The 14,836-nt window shown below is 52.4% G+C and overlaps 1 protein-coding gene across 1 annotated transcript; it reads right to left on the bottom strand.

Annotated features, from left to right (window-relative positions):
- Window positions 1-4,872: 4,872 nt before the first annotated feature.
- Window positions 4,873-14,327, bottom strand: LOC311430221 (uncharacterized protein; the record flags this gene model as incomplete). Its single annotated transcript, XM_084506747.1, has 17 exons — window positions 4,873-5,006; window positions 5,678-5,756; window positions 6,192-6,430; window positions 6,814-6,996; window positions 8,365-8,506; window positions 8,936-9,048; window positions 9,301-9,378; window positions 9,854-9,947; window positions 10,149-10,321; window positions 10,577-10,729; window positions 11,633-11,694; window positions 11,846-11,994; window positions 12,477-12,614; window positions 13,098-13,204; window positions 13,293-13,466; window positions 13,704-13,818; window positions 14,269-14,327. The coding sequence occupies 17 exons, from the start codon at window positions 14,325-14,327 to the stop codon at window positions 4,896-4,898; spliced, it is 2,169 nt and encodes a 722-aa protein (XP_084362873.1). The 3' UTR covers window positions 4,873-4,895.
- Between the last annotated feature and the right edge of the window lie 509 nt (window positions 14,328-14,836).

The raw sequence follows: 14,836 nt of genomic DNA, 5'->3' as shown, positions 1-14,836 counted from the left end.
CAGTCAGGTAAACCTTGTCCTTGAAGCCAGCTGCTGGTAACAGTATTTTCTGAGTTCCTTAATTGGGCGATGTGGGAGTCATAGCCGTGGGAGCTTCTCACAGTTACTCTGGCACCTTGGTTTGCTCAGCTAGAGCAGGCCCTGAGATTTTCTAAGGCCTACCCCTGGTTGCTTAAAGCAAGCTCAAATTGAACAATTGTTCCACGGGCACATGTCCACGTCCTGTATGCCAATTCCCAACAAAAAAAGAAGGGAGGAAAACAAACAAACAAAATAAATGAAGGCTATATGGAAGTGCAGAGGAAAGAAATTACTCTCTACTTCCCACAAATGAGCGATGATTGACCACGTCCTTGAAGCAAGGCCTCAACGCACGCAGCCGGGTGTTCGAGAGGAGGACCGACGTTTTCCCAACGAGAGCCCACCCCTCCCCTCTTCTTCCTGTTTCCACCTTTTATTGCTGAGTGTGATATCGCATGGTATGGAATATCCCTTTGATTGGTTTAGGTCAGCTGCCCTAGTGATGTTTCTCTCCTCACTTTTTGCCCACCCCCTAGGAGGGTTAGAGAAAGGCCCAATGCTGTGCCACTGCTGCTCAGCAGTAGACACAACACTGGTGTGATAACACTGCTGTTCCAGCTACAAGTACAGAGTACGGCACTGTACGGGCTGCTGCCGGGAAAGTTAACATTCCAGCCAGACCCAGTACAGGGCCACACTCCCCCACAGTCCAGCAGTGACTGCGGCAGTTTCTGGCTCCTGCCTGAAGAGCTCTTTGTGCCTCAGTTGATGTTCTTCCGCAGCGTGGATGGGGATCTCGGGCCATGCGACGGGGCTGGGCTCCTCAGGAGGCATCGAGAACATGCCTGGCTGGCAGGGGCACTGCATTACTTCCCTGGGGCCATGGTTGAGCTGGCACCCGCCCCAGTTGTACTGGGTCTGGCTGGGATGGAGCTAACATTCCCTGCAGCAGCCCATATAGTGTTGTTCGCTGCACTTGTACAGAATCGTAGAATCATAGACTCATTAAGGCTGGAAGTTGCCTTCAGGATCATCTGGTCCAACCATCACCCTACTACCAATGTCACTCACTAACCCACATCCCTAAGCGCCAGGTCCAACCTTTCCTTGAACGCCCCCAGGGACAGTGACGCCACCACCTCCCTGGGCAACCCGCTCCAATGCCCGACTGCTCTTTCTGACAAGAAATGGCTCCTAATTTATAACCTTATCCTCCCCTGGTGCAGCTTGAGGCCATTCCCTCCAATCCTGCCACTAGTTACCTGAGAGAAGAGGTGGACCCCAGCTCGCCACACCTTCCTTTCGGGTAGCTGTAGACGGTCATGAGGTCTCCCCTGAGCCTCCTCTTCTCCAGACTAAACAACCCCAATTGCCTCAGCCGCTCCTCACGGGACTTGTGTTCCGGGCCCCTCACCAGCTTCGTAGCCCTTTTCTGGACACGTTCCGGGGCCTCGATGTCCTTCTTGCACTGAGGAGCCCAAAGCTGAACACAGTACTCAAGGTGCAGCCTCACCAAAGCAGAGTACAGGGGAACAATCACCTCCCTGTTCCTGCTGGCTACACTGCTCCTGATACTAGCCAGGATGCCATTGGTCTTCTTGGACACCTGGGCACACTGCCTGCTCATGTTCAGGCCAGGATCGGCCAACACGCCCAGATCCTTTTCCTCTGCACAGCTCTTGAGCCACTCTCCCCCAAGCCTTTGGCGCTGCAGGAGGTTGTTGTGGCCAAAGTGCAGGACCCGGCACTTAGCCATGTTGAACCTCATCCCATTGGCCTCTGCCCATCGAAGCATCCTGTCCAGGTCGCTCTGCAGGGCCTTCTGAATTTTAGGAGTAGTTTTAGCTGTATTTTAGGAGTAGTTTTCCAAAGAATGCCCAGTTTGAACATTTAGGGAGTAGGGACACTTGAGGATGAAGTGGGCGGCAGAGGACTAAGTCTAACAACACTGGTGTGCAATAGTCCTTTGCAGGTTCCCTTCAGATGTCCTGCGTGGAGCCTGTGGAATTTCTTCCACTAACTTCTGAAATGCTTGTAGTTGGAGGTGAAAACATGTGTTCCTTCCTTAAGCATTTCCCTCTTGTGCGTTTCCCTCTTTTCACAGCTGAACATGATTACAGATCAGATGAAGGTGGAGCAGAGGACATCCCAGTCCAGAAAACAAGGCATAGTTCTACCAAGATGGGAGAAGACTGCCAACACTTGCCTTCTGACCCCTAACTCAGGCATCTTCCAGGCAGCGAGCAAGTGCAGTCATTGGCCCCACCATGCTGGCAAGAACGCAGCGGTTTTGTGCAGGTAACAGCCTGCCTTTAATTCCAAGTTCTGTCACCCACCTTGGCCTTTAATAAAGCATGTCATGTAGTGCGGGTCTTTGTCTTCTTCTCTTCTCCCTTGCGGGCTTTGCTTCTCCCCTCCCCTACTCATTTGACCGTTCCCTCTAATTCCTGCCGCTGGCAGGGGCACAGCATCATTACTTCCCCATCCATGGCTGTGGTTGATCTGGCAGCTGTCCTAGCTCACCCCCGCACTCTCCCAGGCACAGGGCAGCACCGTGCCCACATGCAGGGACAGTTCCCCCCTGACGTCCAGCTCCTGCGGGGCCATTCTTCACTTGTGCTGCCACAGTGGTGCTGCTGGGTTGGTGACAGCGGCTGAAGGTGTTTGCGTGCTCCAGACCGTCTGGCTGCAGATGGGCCTCCCCAGATTTGCCAGAGGAATGGCAGAAGATCTCTACCTATAGGAGTATTGGGTTTACACAGCAAGGTTTTATCTGCAGGGCGCTGCAGGGGTAGCCTCTGTGAGAAGAGTCCAGAAGGTGCCCCGTCTTAGATAAGGGCCAGTTTCCGTTGGCTCCAAAGGGACCCCATGGCTGGCCAGAGATGAGCCAAAAATTGTTCTTTGTGCACCTGTGAGAGCATATTTAAGAAAGGGAAAACAAACAAACCAAACAGGGACACAACTGCAGCTGGGAGACTGAGGAGTGAGAAGCAGCCCTGCAGCCCCCAGGCTCAGCGCAGCAGGAGGGCAGGAGGTGCTGCAGGCAGGCAGCAGCAGTTCCCCTGCGGGCTGTGCAGGGAGAGGCCCCTGGTGGAGCAGGCTGTCCCCCTGCAGACCATGGGTCCCACACGGAGCAGATCTCCACGCTGCAGCCCCCCCATGGGTGGAGGAGCCCCCGTTGGAGCAGGTGGATGTGGCCTGGAGGAGGCTGCGGCCCGTGGAGAGCCCCCGCAGGAGCAGGGAGGGGGTCTGGGGAATACTGATGCCCGTGGGGGACCCGTGCTGGAGCAGTTTGCTCCTGGGGGATGGACCCCGTGGTATGGAGCCATGTGGGAGCAGTGCTTGAAGAGCTGCTGCCTGTGGGCAGCCCCCGCATGCTCTTTCCGGGGCATCTCGCGGGAGGGACGCCATGTGGAGCAGGGGCAGAGAGTGAGCGTGAAGGAGCGGTGGAGACAAAAGCATCAGGGACTGACCGCAGCACCCATTCCCCCATGCAGTTTGGGTTAAGAAGGTGGAAGAGGGTGGGTGGGAGGAAGGTGGTTTTGGTTTCTTTCCTTTGTTTCTAACTTCTGTAGCTTGTTAGTAATGGCCAATGGGTTTTATTAATTTCCATACTCTGAGTTTGTTTTGCCGTTCACAATAATTGTTGAGTGATCTCCGTGTTCTTGGCTCAAGCCCTGAGCCCTTTCCATCATGTTTTCTCCCCCTTTTCCCTTTGAGGAGGGGGAGTGAGCGAGCGGTTGTGGTGGAGCTCAGCTGCCCACCTGAGTAAAACCACCGCAGAGGTGTGTCCCACAGTCTCTGCGTAGGCCAACAAGGAGTCTTGCAATGTGAATCCTTCACAGTGGATGAGAAGTTCCCCCCGCCCCCTTCTTTTGCTCCCTCCATAGAGGTTCACAGTCCGAGGCAGTCGCGTGCTGTAGCGGAGCAGGGGATCATGGTGGCAGGGCGCTTTTCCTCATCGAGGTCACTGGAGGCAGGCGAGGGAGCCACAAGGACCTGGCAAGTCGACTCCATGCTTCAAGACTTCCTCCAGCCAGAAGGAAAGAAGGGTAATGGTTGTAGGCGACTCCCTTCTGAAGGGAACAGAGGGCCCCATATGTCAGGTAGACCCTACCTGTGGGGAAGTCTGCAGCCTACCTGGGGCTCGGGTCGAGGCCATTCCCAGGAAACTTCCTGACCTTGTTAGCCCCTCCGATTATTCCCCATTAGGGAGAATTCAGGCTGGCAGTGATGAAATTGCTGAGAGAAGCCTGGAGGCTACCAACAGGGACTTCAGGGGATTGAGGCAATTGCTGGATGGAGTGGGCACGCAGGTGGTGTTTTCCTCTATCCCTTCAGCCCTCCCTGAATTTGCCAGATGAGTGTCAGAAGGTCTCTTTGTATGGGAGAGCCCGAGTCTCCTTGCCAGGAGAACACCTGGCTCAGAGGATGCTGGTTTGAAGCCTACAAATCATTTGCCCTGCATTCAGAAATCTGGCCACAGCACTAAAGCCAGCCTCATGGACAGTGTGGTTGAGGTCCCCCGCTTGTCGTGGGCTATCCCTTTTGCAAGGGAACCATTTTGAGCCACAGCAGGCAAATGACGCCTCTGTCTTTGCGTATTCTCCCTTTTTCCATCCCAAGCCCTTGTCCCTAGTTTGCCCACGAGTTTCCCTTGGTACCGTGAAACTCACAGGACACACCTGCAAAAGGCTTGGTCTGATTCCCACAACAGAATTAACACATTTGCTGTTCACAGGATGCTCCTGGTCAGCAAGGGAGACAAGCAGAAGGAATCAGAGGGAATGGTCACACGGCCATGGGAGAGGAGAAGCAAAGCCCGCAAGGGAGAAGAGAAGAAGACAAAGACCCGCACTACATGACGTGCTTTATTAAGTGCCAAGGTGGGCGACAGAACTTGGAATTGAAGGCGGGCTGTTATCTTGTTTTCTGGACTGGGACGTCCTCTGCTCCACCTTCATCTGATCTGTAATCGTGTTCACCTGTGAAAATAGGCAAATGCAAAATAAGGCAATGCACAAGGCAGGAACACGTTTTCACCTCCAATTAACAGTATGTCAAAAGTTAGTGAAGGAAAGTCCAGAAGCTACACACAGAACGTTGTGAGGGAACCTGCAAATGACTCTTGCTCAGCAGTGTTAGACTTAGGACTCTGCAGCCCTCTTCATCCTCGAGTGTCCCTACTCCCTGAGCATTCAAAGTGGGCATTCTTTGGAACACTACTCCTAAAATGCAGCTTCCGCATTCACCTTGAAAACGTTGAAAAGGATCTGCCTTTGAAAAGGCAAACATCTTCTTGCTGCCACCTGGCCCTAACGCAGCCTTCGGTGTGGCATGTCTTTGTCTGGTGCCCATTCTCTCAATACCATTTTTACGGTCATTTTGTCTATTCTCCCTGTCTTTCCCTTCATTCTTTCCCTTATGACTTTGCAGAAGAAGAAGGACACCCTGTATTTTGCACACCCCCCAATGACCAGAGGTCTTCAGCCCTCCCCCATACAGTTGTGCACTCTTCTGATGCTTAGCAGTTGTTTTAGCAGAAAGACGGTGTGTTTTGGAACCACAAAGAGATTCTAACTTGAGGCTCAGAAGCATAAGCTTGCCCACAGATATTCTTTCAGAGGGGTTGAGAATAACATTTATGAATGCTGACCTTAGCCACGCAGGCTTCAGTGGTGCTTCCGGTCTTCCGGTCGAGCTTCGCGTTGGCTTCGTTGAGTCTCTGATAAGCTCTGAAAAATTCGGAGAGATTGAATCAGGAGATTCAGAGATTCTGCTCTCTAGAAGGCCCATATTATTCAAGCATTCATGTTTGCAGACAGGACAATAGGACAGGCAATTTTGCTTCCCTGACTTATATCGCAGAGAACATTACGACGAGGAACACATGATCGGAGTGGCCAGAAGGCCACCTCTTAAAGACGATACCAACTTCAAAAATGCTTTTGTAATGCCACGACCAGTGATGGGTACTGCGGGAACACTGAAGCATTATGAAGGCAGTTCTAAAAGAGAGGAAGGGTTGCAGAGGAGTCTTTTATCAGTACGCCTTTTTAGGCAAATTTACTGACATAACGCCGAGCAGGCAGAAAAAAGGGACGTTAGGAAGAAAATGTACAAGGAAAAAGCAGCATCTTGCTCTCACTCCAAAAAAAGTGCAGACGTACTTTTGGAGGTCCTTTTCTAGGCATCTTCTGAGGTTTACTTCCTGCAGATAGTAGTGCTTGTAACTTGCCAGTCTTGCCTCAATGGACTCATATGGAGAAGTATGCTCTTGCAGTGTCTTTTCCCTAACATCCTCCTCTTTAGAGTCAGCATCTCTGTTTCTGTGCGTTAGCTTCTTTCCCAGAGAAGCACAAGGAGGGAATCTTGTTGGACGTTGCGTGTCCAGAGAGGCTGCCTGTGTCTGAAGCAGATAATGAAATTTCCATCACCGCAAAGAAGAAGAGAACCATCCCCCCACCAGTCACACATAGCCAGTTTCAAGGGCCCAGCCTCACTAAGGGGAGGGCGCTCTCCTCCTCACTACCACCAGCAGTCAAGGCAGAACATGGAAACTACCACAGGTCAACGATCCTATTTCTCAGGAGGAGAAAGTAAGCCTTTTCCAAAGGCTCCATACACAATTCACAGGGACTTCTGCGCCAGTGGAGAACAACGCCTCACAGAAAGAATGAGGGGCAAGACCCCAAATACAAATATGTCCTGCGACTTCTGGTATGAGCACTTGTTCCCTGTCAGGCTCTTTCTTAGCTCTGTCTCTTACTGTTGCTTTTGCTCGTGACCCACCTTGTAAGTCTGCAGAAGATCTTTGAGGTATGCCACCTCTTTTTGCAGCTGGCCATTGGTCTTCTCCAGTTTCTTCTGAGACCCACGCAGAGCAGACAGCTCTTCTTGCAGGTTGCAAGTTTGTGCTTCTAGCTGCCTGCGTTTTTCAGACTCCATCTCCAGCTGCTGCGAAAGTTCTTTGAGCTGTGGAGAGCAAAGCACAAAGGGGTAGGGCCTCAAGATGGTGTTTGTCACCTTCGGACTTGGTATTGAAAGCAAAGTAAAGGCAGGCTCGTCTTTTAACAGGACAGCTTTTAGATCACTGCTGACAGGATTCCCCAAGTTTTCACCCTTCCTCGGTTCTTCTGCAGGGAGACTGGCCTGAAAGGTGCTAGGGACGCTCTTGCCCAAAATGCTCCTCTGCTCATGGGACACCAAACACACCTCTACTCAAACACCAGAAAGAACGCCTATTGTGTGTGTGGGGGGAAGCGCTGCAGTGCAGAACGGAGTAGGCACGAGCAACCAATGCTCTTCCTGTCGTTACTCTGAAAGCTTTGGAAACAGTGCCTCGGGAGGCCACTTTGACATGGCTGCTGGAGGAAGGCATTTTCTTCCTAGGTCAAAGCTGATGTTTGCTTGCAAGGATGCGCAGGATAGAGCAGATGTCCCATGAAGTCCCAAAGGTCAGCTGCGGTGCTGCCTTACTCTCCTCCCCCAGAAATATACCTTTTTTATACATACTAAAAATACAATCGGGAGGTTCCTGCCTTTCATAAAGAGAAAGAAAACAAAACCAAAACCCTCACAAAACAAGCAGACCAAAAAAAGGAAACTTAATCTTCACTTTACACCGCCTCCACACAATGCTACTTCCTTGCAAATAAGAGACCTCTTATAAGGGCAGTGAAGCTACGAGAATGCTACGAGCCTTTGGACTAAGAATGGGCCACCACAAGGGCACTTGACTCCTTCCACAACACCTCCTAAAGCACACGTGTGCCTTAGCAGCACCTCTCAGTAACCAGGGCAAAGGTAGCTAAAGGGTTCCGTGCAACTGAACAAGACAGCTCAAAAGCACTTCTTGCTCCTCGACATCAGGGTGCCCATGGCTAGGGGAAGACGGGCTGAGACAGCGGCTGGTGAGCGAGCGGCAAGTTACAAAAGCGTCACTGGCTCAACTCCTAAGCCAGGGCTCCAGAAGTGATCTTGGGCAAAGCCAACTTCAGACAGGTGGAGTTGCACCTGCCAGACCTGGAAAATGCTGTGGGCCTGTGCCATGGCCTGTGAAGCCACTGAGCCCGCCAGCCTTGCTGTGACTCTCAGCTCGTCCTTCCTCCACAGAGCAGCCTGCCCTCAGGGTGCCCTCACAGATACTGCTCTGCACGTTCATTTTGACCCATAATGGCAACTGCATCTGCGTTCACCTGCTATGGATGACAACAGAAGGTGCACCGAGGAGAGAACAGGCAACTCGCAATACGAGAAGCAGTATAGAAAAGAACAACAGAGGTACAAACATGAACAGACAAAAAAAAGAAATCCAAAAATCCTGCAGAATCCAGAGCTCACCTTTGCTGTTAATTTGTCAGCTTCACAGGCCTCTTCAGAGCAGCTGCTCGTCACGTATCCTGAAGTATTAAACTGGCTCTCTCTTTCTCTGGCCTCGTATTTCCTTAGTTTCTGCAGAGCTCCGTCCAGACGCCTCCTTAACCTGCGCAGCAAATTAGTCAAGAGAACAACGAGCTGAAGGAACTACCCGCCCGTTTCACATTCTCAGACATAAACAGCATAGAGGTGGCTTGCTTCTTCTTTAACACGCTTGACAGACCAGGAGTTACTGAGAAAAAACAGCGTTCCAGTGCCACAGGTCACTTGGAGGGTCCACCTTGCGCCTCAACGGAGGAACAAATGGAGAAGGGACTTCCTTCCCTCCCAGGAGACTTGCAGGGCAACCTGCATTTGAAGTTCTTTTGGCAGCTCTGTAAAACCATAGGCACGCGTACAGAAGAGCCTTGTAAGGCCTAGCGTGAGGCTTGAATTTGCTCACACACCGTTACCCTCACCTACTTTTACAATCAGCCTCCATGAAGCTTGATTTCTGCTCTATGGGATCTCTCTTTAGAGTGCTAACAAGCCATACCTGTCACATTCTCTCTGCAGTTTGCTGTTGCTTTTCATTTCCTGCTGGAGGCGCACTTCGACTGGGCGTTTCAACTTGACCTGCTGCTTCTGTTCCGTTCTCTCACACTGATGCTTTCAAAACAGAAAAGATGCATGGTAGAACCAGCGCAGGGACAGTATCTACATGTGGTATGTGCAGAATGCCTAGGCAGAACTGGGTAGCGGTACTGGGGAAGCAGGGGGAGCAGGGCTTCCCCTTCCCTTGAACGTGCCCTGCCATAAAAGCAGGAGGGTTCCCCATGGCTCCCCATGTCTTTCCACCCACTGCCTGCCCAGCAGGTATTCAAAGGCTGAAATAGTCATTCACAGAAAGCATTCCCATACCTGCTCGTGCGGAGGCCCGTCTGCGGTCGTCTGTGCTGACTGAAAGGGAGTTACCAAGATCTCCCGGGGATTACGAGCCTACAGAAGCACAAGAAGAAGTGAAAAGTCATGCTGCATGCAACTTTCCTGCCTCACATCTCTCTGCTGCTCTTCCCCTCCTGCCAGTCCCAGTAGAGCACCGGGCTCACGTTCGCCTCACCGCCTCCCCAGGCGGACAAGAAGAATCATTTGCTTCGCAGACGCCACCGATGAAAGCCCCTCCTTTACACCAAGAGGAACTGCTTTGTTAGCGACCGCGTGGCATTTCAGGTCGGGGCTGTGCAGCACTGTGCAAACTTGACAACTACCTCTCATGCAGGAGGACTATCTCAAGTGCGGCCTGAGATCTACAGTATCACCACTGGTCTAAAGCAGAAACTACCCAGACCGGTGCATTCCAGTGAATCCTGCTTACTTTCCTACTTACAGGGAATCCATCTTACTTTGTCCCCACAGAACTACTTAGCCAGGCGCAGGAGCTCACAGGGAAGAGGGAAGTTTGTCACTGACTTACTGAGGCAGAGGCTTGCGGGCATCTCTGAAGGGCTTCAGTCAGTCTGCTTTGTTGCTGGATTGTGGCTTCCAATCTGTCACTTCTAGCTTCGAGTCTGAAAGAGAAATATGGGCCTTGTTGTGGAACTCCACAAGAGCACACAGTTGGAAAGAGCAGTGTGCAAGAACGTAAGCTGAAGCAAAGGCTTCTTTCCAAATCAAGTGTTAACTTTCTGCGATGTGACGAGGCAATCCCCGTGCGTTCACACAGTCCCAGAAAGCAGCGCCTCGCCCCTCTGTCTTACTACCCTGCCTACCCTTGCACGCGTTCTCTCAGCTCTCGGAGAGCTGCAGTTCCAGAGGATGCCTCCAGAAGGTCTTGCACTTCCTGGGAAGAATCTGCTTCTTCTCTCTTCTTATCCTGCTGTACTGTCTCCAGGTGTTTTGTCCAGTCCTCAGTCTGAATAAGCTTTTGTTTCGATTCCTTCACCTGCAAAACCACAGGAAGAATCAATCCATGGTAGTCAGCCTAGTCTCTACGGAGGGCACTTGACTGCTCCCACTCTCAAACCCCCATGCATGTTACTTCACTGCAGGTTGTACTAACCCCTCTCCTATAGCTCTCAAGATTTTCTACAGCATTTCCTGAATGCCCGTTGTGTTGGTCACCAGCAGAGAGGGGGAAGAAGGGAAGAGAAAGGACAACCACCCTCGGATTTATCCCTATAGTGCAGCCTTTCCATACCTCAGCTTTAACCTTCTTCAATTCCTCTCTCAAGTGCTCTGCGTCTTTCTCATCGTCCCCATGCTGGCTCTCAGTAGCTTCAGGTGGGGCTTCTGACACAGACACACTTTCAGGAGCACCAGGAAGCTCCATCTGCAGCTGTCTGTCTCGATCCTACAGAAATGGGGTTCCGTGAGCATGACAAAGTCAGTGAGAACAGGGGAATATGAGCTGCGCTTTTACTCATTAGCTTCTGCAACGAGGTCAGTCTTCTGCCTGAAACAAAGCATTGGAAGCGCCCCACCGCCGGGCATCTGCACAGCTGGGGACCTCTCTCCATCTTTCTTAGCCTCAACTAGCAGCAGCTCTTTGTGAGGGTTTCTGTTGCTTAAAACACAGGGAAGGCTTAACGTTTTTTCTCTTCTTGGAACATAGGCGGAGAGCCTGGGCAGGGGCTTTCTGCCTACGCAAGAAGGCGGGCAGTGGAGAATGGAATCTGCAGAACTATTGTTGCCTCCAGGGGCATTTCAGCACTTGTAAAGCAGAGGCCAGACTTCTTTCTGCCAGAGCTTAAGCACGGCCTGGAATCTCCCTGCAGCTTCTGAGAACATGCTCGCAACCAAGGAATGCACACTGCAAGCAGAGCTGCAAGCCCTCAGTGCTATTCCCTGGTATGTATGTCTTCGTTGTTGGCCTTAAAAGTTGCCACGTAAAGGTTACCGGAGCGCTGGTGAGGTATGGTGACCAGCAATGGCCACTACCGCCAGCCCCTTTGAGAAGCTCAGAAGATTTTAAGCAGCAGGAAGAACCTTTGCTGCTTCATTATATAGAATATGCTTCCCCTCGGCTGGAACTCTAACTGAAAGGCCAGCTGCAGCGAGACCCAGGTCTCCTAGCACCTTGACCAACCTTTGTCCCAGTGCAAACTGAAGAGCTGGGCTGGAGCACAAGTAGTTCAAGGGCCCCCAGTCACAAACATGTGGCAGAGGCAGCAAGAGAGGGAAGCGAGCCCAGAGGTAAACCTGCCCCAAAGTAAGTGAGCCAAGTGGCAGCCAGTGGGTCCTTCACAGAAAGTACCTTGTGATCCCAGGGCAATTCAGCCTCTTCCTCCTGCTCTGCTCCTACAGCTGGCAGGGCGCCTACAAGGGATGGACGAAGCAAGACAGTGTGAGCATTCCTGGCACTCTGCGTTTCCCTGCCAGTCAAGCCCTGACCCCAAATACGGGAAAGGGTCTGACATCAGGCCACATTACTTGTCCTCATCGGCTCTTCCACACTACAGGCTCCTACCTTCTCCATCCAAAGCACATGTGGCCACTGTAAAGCACTTAGTCCTTGGAGAGCACGATCTGCTGGGGACTGCTGTGTCTTGCGCAGCATCAGCAGAAGCTTCTCCCGTCTTTTCACTGCGTGCGGGTTCTTGCAGTTTCCTGGCAATGCTACGCGTAGAAAGAGAGAACGTACAGGCAGTCAGATCCAAAACATCGTTGCCCGGGATCCTGGCTCTTGCTGAGGACAGCAAGTGACTTGGAACCGGTTCAGAACTGTCTGTGTGCGGTGTCAGTCTCCCCACGATGGTGGACCTGCTATGCCACCAGGGATCTCTTGGAGGGTTTATCTGAAGGGACACTGGTAAGATCCCCACTGAAAGAACAGGCGCCTCTTCCCTGCTTAGTGGAGTGGAACTGGGCTTAGCAACACAAGCGGGATTTCTAGGAGAGCCTTGTGGGTGGAAGTTCTCCTCTACTTCCAAATCCTCTCTTGACTTGGGAAGGAGACTTATGAGAAGACATCACTGAGCCCAGCTTCAAGAATGGTCTGAAGATATCATTAAGCCTTTGTGCATCTACCACAAAGGGTGACAAATCAGCACGGACACGGACAACTCAGCCGCTCTAACAGCGACGTACAAAACGCTCACCCAGCATGTCCCGACTGGAGAGCATAATCCACAGCCGTGTAGCCAGTGAAATCTTTGCAGGTAGTGTTGGCACCGTAGGAAAGAAGCAGCTCTACTATCTCCATTTCCCCAACAGAAGCGGCAAGCATAAGAGCAGTCCTAAAACATCCAAAAGATGATATATGAAACATGGCAGCATTTGCAGGCTCTGTGTTGTTATTATTCTAATCCCTGTCTACTCCCCAAACAATTCCCTCCCCGATTCCTACGAGCTGAGGGAAAGCAAAGCCACAACACACAGGGGAGTGTTGCAGGACTGAGGCTGGAAGGCACCTCGGGACGCCTTCTGGCCAACCGTGTCCCCAGAGCAGACTCAGCCACGAGTCCAGACCACGTTGCTCAAGGCTTCTTCCACGCTGCTCTTCAAAGCCTCCAAGGATGGAGGCTGCTCAAACCCCTGGCACCACCTGCTCCCTTGATTAACCTTCCTCATGCTGAGAGGGTTTCTCCTAAGCAGCTCTGGGAAGGCCTCTTGTTTCACTTCATGCCCATTGTCTCTTGGACAACACTGACTCTCTTTCTCCGGATCCTTCCAGTGACAACGCTAAGGAGACCCGCATGCACTTTGGAGCAACGCCTCACCTTTCAAGGTCATTTTTAGCACACGCAGTCGCTCCTTTTTGAAGAAGAAGCTTTACCATCTCTTTCTGATGGCAGGAGATAGCAAGAAGAAGCGGGGTATTTCCCTCCTGAAAGCGTAAAGAATCCCAGTCAGAACAACCCAGATGAATTATGTGCCTTTCCCAAAGAGCAGCGCTACCCATACTCAAAACTTACCCAGTTCTTTGTTTCAAGCTGTGCACCATGCTCAACTAACATCTCTGCTATAGATGTGTTAGGAGCTGCGGCAGCCAGGTGAAGGGCAGAGTTGCCTCTGCAAACTCTCAAGTTTGGGTCGGCATGGCGCTCTAGCAGCATCGCCACGCATTCTTCATGCTGGCTCTCCACTGCCTGCAAACAACACAAAGGAAGGACTCGTGCCATGTTTCGCTCTGTCACAGCTACAGCAGCTTCCCAGTGCTGGAAGACAAGAGTGTCTTCCAAGACGAGCTCGCGTACGCCTATTACGTGCCGATTACAACTTTCAGGCTTCTCTACAGGTTGGCGTGAAGAATGCAGCAAGACACTTGTCACTTGAAGCGCAATCGATAAAGCCCCACTTAGAGCAGAGTAACGTGTTCCACATACCTTCATCAGTGGCGTTTTGCCAGTGCTGTCGCAAAGGTTCAGCAGGCACTTCTCTTGCACCAGGAATCGAACAACATCTGCATGGCCGTTCGCACAAGCAAGGTGCAGAGGTGTCCTAAAACCAAAATAAATTAGCTTTCCACAGGAAGGCAGTGCCTGAAATCACTCCTGGCTGTGGAACACGTGCAGGGCCACGAGTCTCCACTTGCCAATGCCAAGCGGAACGAAAGCTTTGGAGGCTGTGGAACTCCATGAAGACCGTGAAGTCTGTGTAAGCCTTCGAGTTTTTCCACAATCACTCAAGCGGCAGAAGGGCGGTGAATGCCCTGACGCTGACCACCAGACAGGAGAGAACTGCTCATGCCCGAGCGGCTGCTAAACAACCCCAGAGGGAGAGGACAGAGCGGTGGCGGTCAGCGGCATGCCCTTTGAGCAGCGCTCGAGCCGCCCCAGCAATTGCAAGCAAAGCTGGATTTTTCCCCTCTGCCAGCTGAGAGGGAAAAGCTCGCGCGCCACGGGAGAGCGATCCCACTCCAAGCCTTTAAGATGCCCCCCAGCCCCTCACCGCTTTGCCTGGTCTAGACCGTTTTTGCCTAGTTTCTTCAGCCACCAGTGCTGCCTCATCCAGGCCAGGTCGCCATGGGCGGCAGCGTGGTGCAGCCCATGCAGGCCCTCCTCTGGCAGCTGGTGGGCATCGCTGTCTCTGGACAGCGAAGTGCTGCTGGGCGTCGGATGCGCCTTGCCCCGCTGGAGGAACCTCCCCATTCTGAAGCAAGGATGTGGGCACAAGCCCACCTGGGGCCACCGGAGCCCTGCGGGCCCTGCTTGGGTCCGACACGGACAGGCGCAGGGGCAGGGGAGCCGAGCCCCGAGCAGCGGCTGTGGCCTAGCACTCCCAGGCAGGGCACGGACGCACCAAGGCTCCCAGCCAGGGCAGCGCTGTTGCTCCCACAGCAGAGGCAACAGCACTGAGCACTGCTGCTGGCAGCGGTGCATCTACACTGTGTCTCAGCGTTGTGTCACATTATGTCACAATGGGTGTCACCAGGGGCGTCACTAGGTGTCGCCTTAAGTTGGAGGGCCTGTGGTGGTTTTAGCGTGCTGGGCAGCTAAACCCCACAACCGCTCTCTCA

This window comes from Aythya ferina (genome assembly GCF_964211825.1).
Source record: "Aythya ferina genome assembly, chromosome: 1".
Lineage (NCBI taxonomy): Eukaryota > Metazoa > Chordata > Aves > Anseriformes > Anatidae > Aythya > Aythya ferina.
Note: the sequence above shows the minus strand (reverse complement) of the source record. Positions and strands in the feature narration are given on the sequence as shown.